The following is a 13,666-nucleotide window of genomic DNA, read 5'->3' on the forward strand; positions in this document are numbered from 1 at the left end:
GAGCCTCCCAAAAATACCGCGTGATCGGTGATTAAAGATGTATAACACGGACTTCGATTGAACTTCTTATATGAGATTATTAGAGAGCACCTTGCAAACCTTATCTAATACTAAGAAGGTGTAGTCTGATCGTCCGGGTGAGTGTAGACTACACCTTCGATCATATCAGACTACACCTTCACATGTTACCCCCAGGTTCAAACCATTTACTGCACTAATACGAAGAGGTTTACAAGATGTTGTAACTTAAATTTGTTTTGTCCTAGATATAGCTATGCTACGGAGGGTGGTTGCTCTTTTACAGTTCGTTCTATTAAGGATTGGAACTCTTCACCTAGATCTTTGAGAGTTTTGGACAGTTACTCACGTTTTAAGACAACGCTTAAAAAAAAAAAAATTAGTCACCCAGAGAAGGACTTGATTTTTTAACTTTAGACGATATCATACATATTTTTAATTTTTTAAGGTCTTTTTGCTTAAGTCAGGTAGCTCTAGCATAATATTTTTTTTGGGTTTTCGAGGGCCACTGGGTTATCAGTTGTTCATTCTGTCATGTGCTTCCCTCGTGAAATAAAGTCACCACCACCACCACCACCACCACTTCTACTACTAATACTACTACAATTACTGCTACTACAACTGCTACTACTACTAATACTACTACAGTTACTGCTACTACAACTGCTACTACTACTAATACTACTACAATTACTGCTACTACAACTGCTACTACTACTAATACTACTACTAATACTACTACTACCACTACTACTGCTACCACTACTAATACTACTACTACTATTACTGCTACTACTACTGCTACTACTACTATTACTGCTACTACTACTAATACTACTACTGCTACTACTACTACTACTGCTACTACTACTGCTACTACTACTATTACTGCTACTACTACTAATACTACTACTGCTATTACTGCTACTACTACTGCTACTACTACTACTACTGCTACTACTACTAATACTACTACTACTACTACCACTACTACTACTACTGCTACTACTACTAATACTACTACTACTACTACCACTACTACTACTACTGCTACTACTACTAATACCACTACTACTATTACTGCTACTACTACTGCTACTACTACTACTACTGCTACTACTACTAATACTACTACTACTACTACTACTACTACTACTAATACTACTACTACTACTACTACTACGACGACGACGACGACGACGACGACTACTACTACTACTATCTTTTCGTGTTCTCTACAACTTCTTAGCATCAACTACTTTTCTACCACAATCGGCAGTAATGTTGCAATCTAAAATTGGCCAATTTGCCGTTGTCGATAAGATTGCAGACTGAACGTTGCTCGCGTCAACGTGTTAAGCAATGGTCACGCATTGAAAAAAATCGTTTACTTTGACGTTGATATTGTAATAAAAAAACAAATCGACAGTGGTTTAAAGTGGTCTACACTCTTATCAACAGCGATATCTGCAACAGTGGTTCGCTGTAGCCTCGTAAGTCCACAACAAAATGTAATTTTCTCTGCTTCATTGAAACTCCTTGCTGAACTTCTCGTCGTACTCCTGAGCCAGCTGCTTAAAAGCCAACACCACATTGTCAGTTTCGGGACCCAGCTGTTCCAGTGAACAACTGTAAAAGGAGGAAAAAATGAGTAAGTCATTTTGAACTAGTTACTTAATCGATCGACAACAAATGTGTTGTGTCATTCATGAATTGTGCACGTTATCATAAAGAAGCTGCACTTTCTTTCAAATAGCGAGTTTAAATTTCTCAGCGAGTGTTGAAGTTTAAAAGTCATATTTGGAAAAAATTTCTGAAAAGTGTAATTCCTACCTTAACAAGGAAAAAAACTAAAGCTTTCGTGGTTACCGTGGCACTGTCAAAAATATTTTTTAAAACAAAGTACTTAGGTGTAATAGATATAACTACAAACTTTGATGCGCAAAAATTCATAAAAAAAAGTACATTTCTTTGCTACTCTCAGGAGCGTTCCATTACTATACTATCACCTTCTTGAACCTTGCCTATTCTTCTGAAACAAGAATTACCTGATTGACTTAATAGTGAGGTTAAACTCCTTGAGGACATTGTAAACATCGCCAGCTTGCATTCTGTGAAATCAGTGCAGATAGTCAAAATCAAAACGAAAGTTTTACAAGATTGAAAGAGTTCTGGAAGTGAAATAACAAGCTAGTAGGAGGAGAATACCTGAAACAGCGGTGATAGCTTTTCTGTACTCTAGCAATTTCGCGATTTAAGAATAAGATTTAATAAAACATAAAGAACGGTTTAAATGAAGAAATACTGATGCTTATTTACAGCATGTGATGAACCTTTTCCTGGCACAGAGGGTAACAAATCTGTTTTACTTTCTTACCCGTTTTCATTCTCAATGACTATGGAAGATCCATGCTTAAAAAAATCCAGAGCATAAGCATTCAGGGGTAGGGTATTCATGACTGGAAGAATGGGAACGAGATTCATGTCCGTGTAGACATCTTGACGAATGATCTAAAACAAAAAAAAATTGTTTGTTGACTTCCAATTTGGCACATGGAAAATACGACTTAGTGACTACTTGAAACCTTACGATGGTGAATTCAATTTTTCAATTCTCTGTTTCTGATTTTCACTCGGTTAAACCGGGTGAAACACGTTCGCTGGTGTAAAAGGGGTTGAGGAGAAATCTTTTGCTAATTATAGTCTGCTTAGGAAGAGCTTCCAGAGGGAACAATATTAGTGGCGAACGTGGCAACCATGTAAAAACAAACGAAAACAAACAATTTTCACCGTGAGCAGATATTTAAGCGGCTCTTCTTCCTCTTCTTCCTCGCCACTGTTAGCCTCATCGTCAGTTTTTTTGCAGCTCGAAGGATGTAACCAGAAGTCGGTGTTTCCTGATAGCGCAGCGAAGGAGGAACACGCCGAATACTGTATAGAAGAGTTCGCAAGGACTTTGATCATATCGTGCTCGTCAATATCATCAATGCTGGCTTTCTTTGGAAATTCTGCGACAGAAATAGATCAACTGTATTCAGCAATCTACACGTGCTTTTTTTTAACTCAAATAATATAAGCTGAATAATACAGTTCTTACTTTTAATCTAAAGAGAATAAACGCACTGATGTCATAACTATTTGCTTTTTTTTCTCATATAAAAGAAACATTACACATTCCAAGTCTCAGGACAACAGTGACACACTCGATCCGCTGCGTATCGCGTGCCACACTCTGACGTCATCTGTAATTTATTACTGAACAGACATACGGAAACTTGGAATTTCTTTATCAAAGTGACATTTTGAAAATTTATTTCAATTTATCAAAAAGTATCAAAATTATGCAAATAAGAATACTCATTAAATAATTCTTACCTATTCCTGATAGAGGGAGTTTGTTATCCTCTCCTCTGTCCTTTTCCAGCCACTTAGCTACTGTGGCAAGGTACTGACTGAACACATCGGTGACCCGACGGTTGTAGCTTTTGACTGCCTTGGCAAATTCGCTCGGGAGATCCTCCAAAATTACCTGCATTCAATCCGAAATGCAAACGTTTCCATGATTTGCACACCGAAGAAACCAAGCAGTTAGACGCTACAAAATCTATTTTGGCGTGTGGGAGAGAAATCCACACTAAACTCGTTTTAAAGATGAGCCCCCCCCCCCCCCCTCCCATTAGTTTGTTGCGCTTATCAACAAACTAATTCTTAGAACAGAACAATAAATTTCCCAGGGAAGGATATGCTTACTTTTGAAGAAGATGGAGTCCTTAGCATGAGAGAAGGATGAAGATAAGTTCTTCCAATTAGGTGGCTGAGAACAAGCACCATTTTCCTCATAACATTTTCGGAAAATTTACCTGTCAAAGGTCGAGGTGGAAAAAAACATAATTAACGCAGATTGATACGCGAAGAATAGATCCAAAGTTTACCAAAAAGAAACACGCTGATAATAACAGTTGTGTTAAGTAATCGTTTTCCCTGAGCTTTTGAAATGTGTGATTCTGCTAGAAAGTAGGTGTATTCTAATCAATCGATCAGTCTGAAAGGAGCTATGGGCTCACCGTTTGTCCCTGGCTTACACAATTTGTGGAAGAGACCACATTGTAGAAAACTGACCAGAACATAATTGGAAGGTTCATGGTAATGAAGGTGGGTCGCCAGTCCAGCCATTTCTTGTGGAGCTCCGGTTTCTTTGTTTACAAGAGACTGGAAATAAGCGGGAAACCAGACTTTGGTTACAAATTAATCTCTTCGTACAGGCTAACGACAGGCTGTGAAATTTTATTTATTAGATGTTGAATTGATGCTTTACGTGATCAAATTATGTTGTGCTAAACTGACTAAAACCAACGCAGTATTCTCCCTTCTTATGTGAGAGACCGCACCTTACTAGACATACAGAAAGGTCTCTACTGCACAAAATTTTCAAGGGCGGATGTGTCACCTAAAGAGATGCTAAACAGTTGGCCATACCACTCACCAGTCTAGTCAGAAGTTCAACGCTGAAGAGGAAATGTAACTTGATCTGGATTTCCATCTGCGGGTATTTTCGGCAAATAAAAGGATGAGAAAGCAATGCTAGGGCCTGAAAAGGGATTTACGAGTACATATAATTGTTAGGAGCTTGGGTAACTAAACAAATTTAAAGCATGGAAACTAACAATCAACATTGTAAACACTTGTAAAAGTTGTAATCGTAAATTATCTTGTCTTTACTTTGTTACGAGTACATGTATTCATTAAGGTTGGGAGTATTTTTATGCGCAAAACAATGACGCAGCAGAAACTTATTTTTACACACTACATATTGTAGTTTTGCAATATCAGCATGAATGGGCTTTTTAATCAGGCGTGAGTCAAGGGCAAGAGGCACACTAAATGCCTGAAGGCATCCTATCATATTATGATATCTATTGATCGATGAAAGAAAAGTAGCCATTGAAAAATTCATTCAAAAGAGTCCTTAAAAACCTTAGTGAGGGCATCTTTCTTGTCATTTGCTTTGGTCGTCATCAGAAGCAGCCGCAGTACCAATGATACAGTGATGGGGAAGTTGCCCACAAGCTTCGGGATGTTTGCCGTCATGAGGCGTTGGACTTTACGGTAAGGAATTCCAAAGAAAATGACATTTCCCAAGGGGTCAAAACCTCTCCGACCCGCCCTTCCAGACATCTGAAAATAATAAGTAAAGCCCTAGGCTAACACCCGTGGAATTGGCAAAGATATTACGGCCATTGGTCAGTGACACGAGTGTAGCATGTCAAAAATTACCCTCAAACATTAGATACTCTTTAGACTCTACAGCTTATTCACCACATGCGTAAAGAGAACTATTTTATGCAGGGGTTTCAAAAACTTTCCCCAGAAAAGACTCGATTGTTTAATGGGCGGCTGTGATAAACACAAGATCTTGCTCGCAGGCTCAACAGACGGTGGTAGACCAGCGGTAACCAGCTTTTAATGAAACCTCCGCGTTTTGCTATCCAGGAATTGAAAGAGAAGCATTAAATGAATGCGAATCAACAAATTTTTAGAAACGGATTTCACTTAGAAAATTAACATTAAGAAGCAACGACGATTCGACCATTCGACGGTCATTTTCAAGTTAAAAAGTAAATTCTTTTTTTTTTTTTTACTGCTAAACTTGAGATTGATCGTCGAACGGTCGAAACGTCGATGATTTTTAACGTTAATTTTTATATTTAAATCGAATTAATATTTTACAAAATCGCTCGCAATAACAGAAATTATTTACTAGAAAATGTTGCTCAGCGAGAATTAGCGATGCGGTAAGTTAGATATCTCCCACTCAATTACCTGTCGGTACTGCAGTGAATTTAAGTAGGGCGAGTCTCCAGCAAACACGACTGTCTTGCAAGGCATGTGAATACCGAGAGCCAACGTTGATGTTGAATTAACCACCTGACAAGGTAAATGAAAACTGAAATGCAGTGTAGTATATTTGAAACTGCTTGCCCAATCGCGGATTCGAGGGTAACACTCCTTTCAATAGGGTTCATTGTTTACTCTCAGTCATAATAAACGCTTAAATCTTCCTTTGCAATCCCATTTTACGCCAAAATATTCAAAACCAATGAGTTTTCGCGATTCCACCTAGATATTAACATTTACATACCGGTAATGGGATCAAACCTGCAGATATTTGCCTCTGAACAACATCTCCACGACGGAGCGCTTTTTGGCGTTACATCCACTATGATGAAAACTGATTCCTCGTTTTAGAGCGCGCTTGAATGACGATTCGTCAGGGATGGACCAGATTCTTCTCATTATCTCTTCGTAATCCTAGAAATTAAATTTAACTAGGCAGTTCGTGTTTTGTCTTCATAACATCTTTTTTTACAAGTGTGTCAGAAACATGATAACAGCTTTTTTTAAAACAATGTGTTCAATGGCATTAATTATATTAGCTCCTGCAAGGGGACCTCTTCTCTTGGCTACTGCTGATATTGTATAGTCTTAAAGCGCAGTCGTACAATTGCTCGGAAAAAACAGCATTTTTGTTTGCGACCTATAGAAGTAAACTCAAAAACTGATCTTCTGGGTTAAGAAAGAGTCTTAAACCACTGTTATTGTTATTGAAACAGCATTCATTCGCTTCCTACCTCTTTTCCAATCCAAAATGTAAATGCTAATGTGCACTCTGGTAGAACTTCGTTCGAGGCTGAAATAGCATTCCTCTCATCTTGGTCATCCGGTTCGCTGTTTACTCTGTTTGGAGAGCAGTTATACCTTGTAAAAGCAACAGAAAACAAGCAAAAAGAAACAAGAACAACAAGGCTCTGGGTCGTTTTAACACTGATCTCGCTGCACTCGTCCACATTGCTATGACCTCGAGCCAATGTTCCCCCGTATGGCCCCCACGCTAGGTTGGTAAGAAGTTAATATACAAAAACTTGAGCTCTGCTCCAGAAGCACCTCCAAAACTATAAAAATAGTTCAGAAAACTGTCCAAATGAAAGACTGCGTAGTTAATGCACTAAAAGAAAAATAGAAAGTCACTGGGGTTCTATTGTAGCTTAATTGTCATAAGTCGATTAAGGTAGATCGAATCACTGAGCTGACTACCTTTTCTCTTTTGATAATTCATCTCTTTTTCTCTGCAACTTTTTTTCAGCTTTTCCTTGTCTCTTTTGTGCATTTATTTCTTCTCTTGTGTTGGCCTTTCTTCGCATAATTTGTTCCTTCATTTCTAGTTTCTCAGCATAACCGAGTGCCAAATGTTCGCACAGTTTACGATCATCGCTATAAAGGAGAATAAAACAGATCTTAACATGGACATTTGGATCTGAACGTAATTTCACTTATTGATGAATTTTTAACTAAGATAGAATGGATGCTCCGCAAAAGCACAAAGCACAACAAGACAAGACGGTGGTTGAAAGCTAAATAATCAGGGCGTTGCTCAATGTTTCAAAAGCTGACGCGCATCCAGTTGACCTGTACGCATGATGAAGACCAATAGTTATATAAATATTATGCAACATACAGTCACGATTTGCATCAGAAGTGATTACATTGTGGGGCATGCAACAATAATTCATCATGATGATCAATGTATTTTACCACGATAAATAATCATACCCTTTTTTACGATGTTATCTGACTGATTTGCAATTCTATAAACCTTAATGGACTTGTTAAAATAACTGCTGGAAAATCAAGGCTTCGGTCATTTAGTTTAACACGTCTCCTTTGCCTAATCCTGATAAACTAATAAATCTACCGAAAGCTTTTCTCCTTTTTCAACAAAGGGAATGGGTATGCTTGCTTTTCCAAATTAAAAAAAAAAAAAAAAAAAACAGACCATATCTCTGGTTAAATATCTAAAAAAAGTTATGAAATGGCCATGTGAACAACTTATCAGTTTATTGCATTACCTTCAAGGTGTTTATTGTCCAAACTACAATTCGTAGAGTACGAATAACGCCTGAGCCGAGTACAAATATCACACGGTATTTGCACTCCAGAGAACCGGTTAGAGAGGTCTTATCGCATGGCGCAAGCGACGAATTGGATTGAAATTAGAAAAAATATGGCGGACAATTTAATAATTTTTCTGACTACGAAGAGTCGGAATGGCTGGCGAATATTGATCCAAGCTTATTGAATAAATCGAACGAAGAAAAACAGTTAAACGACAGTGAAATTTCATTATTTATTGAAGAAAATAGAAACAGCAACACGCCATATCCGTTCCGCTTTGTATACGCACTCTCCGTAAATAGATATCCGCGAAATTCGCCCGCACTGAAATAACAATTTGGCGTGTTGGATAATAAATAACTTATTAGAAGTTTTGTTGTGTAGTATCGCTGATTATTCTTACTATTTATTTGTATTTTGTCAAAATACAGCACAACTCGTAAAAATACACAACAAAACGTCTAATACGATGCGTGTATTTCATATTGCACATTAGTTAATAGCGTTGTATTGTGCTTACCTTCCCTTACTTACCGATTAATTGAGATTTAATGTTGTAATTTAAAGTTGACTCTTAATAATCCTCACTAACCTAAACACCAAGGCAGGCAGTTTTTCCTGTGCTCTAAGCTGGTCGATAAGTTTATCAAAAATTTTCTTTATGAAACTTTTGCCAAACGATGTCATTCTCAGTTTACCCCATTGTTCTTCAGTTGAAGAATGAGCTTCCACAAAAGCTGAGTTCAAAGAAGTAATAACTGACTGAACCTAAAAAAGAAAAGAGAAAAAGAGTCCTGATCCAATTCGAAAAAGTGAGACAACTATAGCCTGTATCCTACAAAGTGGGTGTTTCGTTTTCATTGTTGATTAGAATTTTATTTCCATTCGTTTAGTTCAGCACGGTTACACGTTACGAAAGGAAGAAATAACGGCTGTCAATAGATGAATACGATATATTTGAAACTGCGTTTTAATGCATGAAAATGAGAGAGATCAGTGCAGTTATGAAAGTTACTCAAGCAGTATTGAAAATAAAGCTTGAAAAAAAATTAACCATGACTTCTGCGCTACCAGTGGAGTGCCTTATCAAATGAGCTGATAAGCTAATTGAGAGCTGGCACAAAGAAAGGCATATCGATTTTTTTTTTTACCTTTGTCAACTGTTTGCTGTCTGCCCAGGACTTGAATTCCCTCTTCAGATCACTCTCGTATTGTCGAGCATGACCCTTTTGGATCAATTTCATTTCCAGGAAGTATGTCTCAGGACGGAGATTCTGCCAGGAAAAATTTTATTTACATTATCCTTAGTTTCTCCTTCGGCATTAGCAAGATTGAAATATTTTATATGACTAATCCACTAACCTGGAGTGATTCACAGTCTGGCCACACACTAACCATAGTGTCATACAACTGCAAATTTTCTTTTGGTGTAAGTGCCATATCACCTGGAAAACCATTTTCTAGAAGCTGTTTGTTTAAGAAAAAGAGCAGGTGATAAATTTACGTAAATAGCTCGAATTAAAAGGAGGGTAGTGTCTGGGTTAACAATTCATAAATCTGTCAAAGATGTCTCTTAAAAAACACGAATCAAGAACGAACTCGAAAATAAAGTTTGGCTACAAGGCCACGTGTTCGTTTGAACCTCATAATCTTAGGAAATAATCGATGTTGCCGTAGGTTTCATGATACACTAATGGATCAGAGACGACGTAAAAATTTGGTAAAAGCGAAAAAGTGGGAATATTAATGAGGTGCAGCCAAGTTCGCTACGGATTTTGTTACCACATTTTGTGTGACAGAAGAATTTTGTGTACAGAACCACAGCAGCACAGAATCTATTTTGTATTCGTTAAAAAAAGCAAAATGTTTTTGACAGGTCTGTCCTCCCCCTTAGTAAGATCCAATCAAAATGCTACTATAATTCAAGCTACAATATATACTGAAATGGGTTGTCTGATTCCAAAAGAAGAAAACTATGCGCTTGGATCAAGAATGAAATCAAACGAATAAAAGAATGTCAAAAGAAAGAAAACATTACATGAATTATTTAGTAAGTATCATTACAGACAAAATAACAAATCACTAGTGGTGTAATGATTAGACTGAGGGAAAATCAATTAAATCGCACTTATTTTCATCAGTGAAATGCACCCTTACAGTTCACTTCGGTCACTACGCTCTGCCAATAAAAGAAAGCTGTTAAATATTGAATGATGGGGATGAATTTAACTGAGTTGATAACGTAAAATGGTCACCGTAAAGAGTTTCTAAAGTTTAAAAATCTTGAATGTACCTGTTTGTATCCTAGCTGGGCACATGGATGAAGTCTTACAAACTCCTTGTTGCCGTTAACATCGCTACCTTCGTTTGCCTTAGGAATTGGAAGGTAAATGCTCTTTTCCAGATCGGAGTACCGTTCTTCAAATTTAACTTTAAAATAAGCAAAGGAATTAAAAGCAATCGATAAAAACTTGGAATAAATAAAGATAAGTTCCTAAGAATAAACTAATATCGCGTGTCACTATAAAAGTTTATGCTTAACAAGAAGTAGTATACCTTCACGAAGCGTGGTGCCACAATTAGCTCGAAATAAGCTATTATAAAGAGTGGCTCTTAGTTTAGAGGCCGTATTGGGAGAAAGTCTATGAAAAGCACTTTGTTCTGTTTACTCGGGAAACAGGATTAAGTAAACGTGAGCTCAAAGCACACAAGGATAAACATTTCATAGTATTCTAATTAAGTGTTTGTTTTTCCTACCTAACCTGACCCTATATGACTTCCTTATATCTTCATTGCTTTTTCTGTCCTCCTTTTCACGAAAGTCTTGGGCGGCTTGCAGCCAGCTGTACATAACAGAATGAATTCTTTCAACCTCTGTCATCAAACAGGACGTCATGGAAAATATTTTTCCAGTAGTTGAACTAAAGCCTTTAATGAGAGAAACTGATATATCTTCTTCAATTCTTACCGTCTTAGATCCTCTGGATTTCCAATGGTTGCCGACAGCGCCAGGAAGGGACAGCGAATCATAAGGAGGAGATGCTCCCACACTTCAGCTCCAGTTTCCGAACCAATGCAATGAACCTAAGTACAGCGTCATTGAATTTACCTAGTCTAAATCATTTTCCTTCAATTTTTCACTTGCGCATAAGGGTAAAACTAGATCAATTGATAATGAAACAACACTTCGTTTACCACAAAGCAATAAAAAAAACAGACATTTAGGAAGTAGTCTGCACTAGCATCTTCAATAAACCCATCTTCTTAATTCAACAATCCAGCTCAGCAAAACTGCAGGTTTGACAAACGTTTACTAGTTGACATGGTAAACGAAGGATATGGCGATCTTTTACCTCATCAAAAATCACGTATTTGACATTCTTAGTCCAATGCTGTCTGTGTGGAGAAATGAAGAGGATCTCCAAACACTGGGGGACTGTAACAAGAATCTGTAGGTAAAATGGCAAACAATAGGGTACTGAAATTTTCTACTATATTTTAATCTTAAAAGATTAACCTTAAAAGTATCTCTCTAACAATTGCAAGTTTCTAGCAAAGTGAGATCTGTTGCGTTTTGTTATACTTTTTCATACTTTCAAAGGATGTAAAACAGTCAGACGAGTTGATCCAATATAAAGAATCTCATATAGTATTAGGATTAACTTTAAAAGTATTTCCTCAACAATAGTAAGTTTCTAAGACAGTGAGATCTCAGGGATTTTCTCATACGTTTTTAGTACTTTCAAAGGATGTTAAACAAATAGGAGTTGATCGAAGGGAAAACGAAGGATACTTAGGTTACCTATTTTTTAAATTTATTTATAGTTACCTGGGAATTTAGTGTGTTCTGACGATAGTCTCTCGTGAAAACACCGCACATTGATCTTCCTTCAGGCATTTTTTTCTTAAACCGTGCATCAACTGTAGCAACGACTTGATTGACTAATGCCTAGAGGAGACATTAACTATTGATTTGTTATCACAATAATACAGTAAATAAAATAAGACAACCAACCTTGCTGTTTCTTTGAAATGATTCTATGTGGATTCAACACTGAAATGAAATCTCATTGAGTCGTACACAGTTATCCAAAACTTGACCAGGCTGAAAAAAGAATAACTTTGAAACGGTTGCTGATCAAAACGGTGGCTTCAGGGGGTTATTTTGTGACAAACTTCGATAGAGATTAGGACTAAAAAAGTGGAGTGTACTTCTCCTTGAACCCCGCCTCGATACAGAACCAAGTCGAGGTTGTTGCTTACAGAAAGAGAATACCAAGGAAAGCCACTTTACCTTTGTCGGTGCAACATAGACCACTACACTGTCATTGTCTTGCCTTAAAACTTTCTCCATGCAATAGTAGGAGGCGTAAGTCTTTCCTGACGAAGTTGGTGCCACTATGACCGCTGACTCATTGTTATCAACAGCATCGAGAAGTTCGCGCTTCGAAATAAACAAGAAATACTCCGGCATTAAAGTAGACAATTTTCTTCAAAACCGAGGTTGGCATGAAGTGATGCTAATAAAGGCTTTGCAAGGACACTAAGTATAACTTCTCATTGAGACATTAGTGTTTCAAGAACACGCATGTTTTCCATTACGTATGGTGAACAAATCTATTCATATATACCTGCCATGTATCCGGAATAAAATTTTCAACCCGAGAGTCCGGATCGGTTCTCTCTTCCCGTTTCAGCAAATGCCCCATGTATTCAAGTTGGAATCTTGCGCTTGTGGTGTGAACAGAAAGCTGTTCGGTCTAGGATCAAAAAAAATTTTTTACTTATATCTGTAGGTTTCTTTATTCTCATCTCGACAGTCCTCATTCTCTTTAATGATATCTTTGGACAAGTGATACCTTTAATAAAATGTAACTAAAAGCTATGTCAACAACTTTCGTTTACGAAAGTTCATTCATACTTAAATGAAATACGGATCCGTCAATTTTCAATGGCTTCTTGTGATACAGCTCATTTCCGATGATCATTTCTGATCTTCCCTTTTAACAATTATAGTTTATGTATTGTATAAATAGTATCTTACTTTTTCTATGAGATTCGAAATTCCAGTAAACAAGGTCAAGAAAGTCGTTTGGGAAGTAATTTGAAGTCATATGGACAGATAAATTTAGACATCTGTTTCAATTTGAGTATGGGTTTCCACTTTAGTTTAAATAAAACGTTCATCGACTGGAAAGACTTGCTAAGGTTTTTCTTTTTGGAATGGTGTATTCGTTACAGAAAGAGAGAGAGCGAAGTTTAAGGCATATCGATTACTCTTTCTCTTCTGACTGTGGCGTATAAGAAGAGTATTAAAACTACATTAAACCAAGATTTGCATGTATACGTTGGGCGATTGATACGAAATGGCATATTTACCTTTGCCTCACGATCTGGTGGCATCTCATAAAACAAGGGCACAAGGTCGTTAAACCCCAGCTTTTGCATTATTCTAGCAAGTTTCTTTTTGTTCTTTTCTTCCATGACACTCGATAGGTCTTGAAAGATTTTGTGAACGCTTTCCATCAAAAGTACAGGATATTTCATGTCATTAGATTCTTTGTCAGCATTTCCTAAGTTGAAAATAGTAATTTGTTAAACTGCAGTGCAATTTAATTATCCTTGTCGAGCAAAGGTAAGACTCTTTTGGGAGAATTTCCTATTCTTCCAAAAGAACATTCTCTATGGCGTTGTAAGA

General features: G+C 37.2%; 1 protein-coding gene across 4 annotated transcripts in view; it reads right to left on the reverse strand.

Moving 5' to 3' along the window:
• Positions 1-237: 237 nt before the first annotated feature.
• Positions 238-13,666, reverse strand: part of LOC111340478 (putative ATP-dependent RNA helicase DDX60) — a 33,620-nt gene continuing 20,191 nt past the window's right edge. For 2 of the 4 annotated variants that reach the window (XM_022947331.2, XM_088742731.1), the window contains 24 exons: positions 13,348-13,541; positions 12,600-12,728; positions 12,263-12,412; positions 11,798-11,917; positions 11,322-11,417; positions 10,937-11,052; positions 10,726-10,811; positions 10,262-10,398; positions 9,331-9,435; positions 9,120-9,242; positions 8,561-8,736; positions 7,111-7,287; positions 6,648-6,774; positions 6,175-6,327; positions 5,839-5,943; positions 4,993-5,193; positions 4,502-4,606; positions 4,083-4,227; positions 3,769-3,878; positions 3,394-3,547; positions 2,809-3,026; positions 2,396-2,529; positions 2,067-2,129; positions 238-1,647 (listed from right to left, as the gene is read on the reverse strand). In XM_022947331.2, coding sequence (XP_022803066.2) covers positions 1,545-1,647; positions 2,067-2,129; positions 2,396-2,529; positions 2,809-3,026; positions 3,394-3,547; positions 3,769-3,878; positions 4,083-4,227; positions 4,502-4,606; positions 4,993-5,193; positions 5,839-5,943; positions 6,175-6,327; positions 6,648-6,774; positions 7,111-7,287; positions 8,561-8,736; positions 9,120-9,242; positions 9,331-9,435; positions 10,262-10,398; positions 10,726-10,811; positions 10,937-11,052; positions 11,322-11,417; positions 11,798-11,917; positions 12,263-12,412; positions 12,600-12,728; positions 13,348-13,541 — 3,227 coding nt within the window. In that variant the 3' untranslated portion in view covers positions 238-1,544. The remainder of the gene's footprint in view (positions 1,648-2,066; positions 2,130-2,395; positions 2,530-2,808; positions 3,027-3,393; positions 3,548-3,768; positions 3,879-4,082; positions 4,228-4,501; positions 4,607-4,992; positions 5,194-5,838; positions 5,944-6,174; positions 6,328-6,647; positions 6,775-7,110; positions 7,288-8,560; positions 8,737-9,119; positions 9,243-9,330; positions 9,436-10,261; positions 10,399-10,725; positions 10,812-10,936; positions 11,053-11,321; positions 11,418-11,797; positions 11,918-12,262; positions 12,413-12,599; positions 12,729-13,347; positions 13,542-13,666) is intronic. The other 2 variants (XM_088742733.1, XM_088742732.1) reach the window with 2 other exon arrangements.

The sequence above is a fragment of the Stylophora pistillata genome, chromosome 13, assembly GCF_964205215.1.
Source record: "Stylophora pistillata chromosome 13, jaStyPist1.2, whole genome shotgun sequence".
NCBI lineage: Eukaryota > Metazoa > Cnidaria > Anthozoa > Scleractinia > Pocilloporidae > Stylophora > Stylophora pistillata.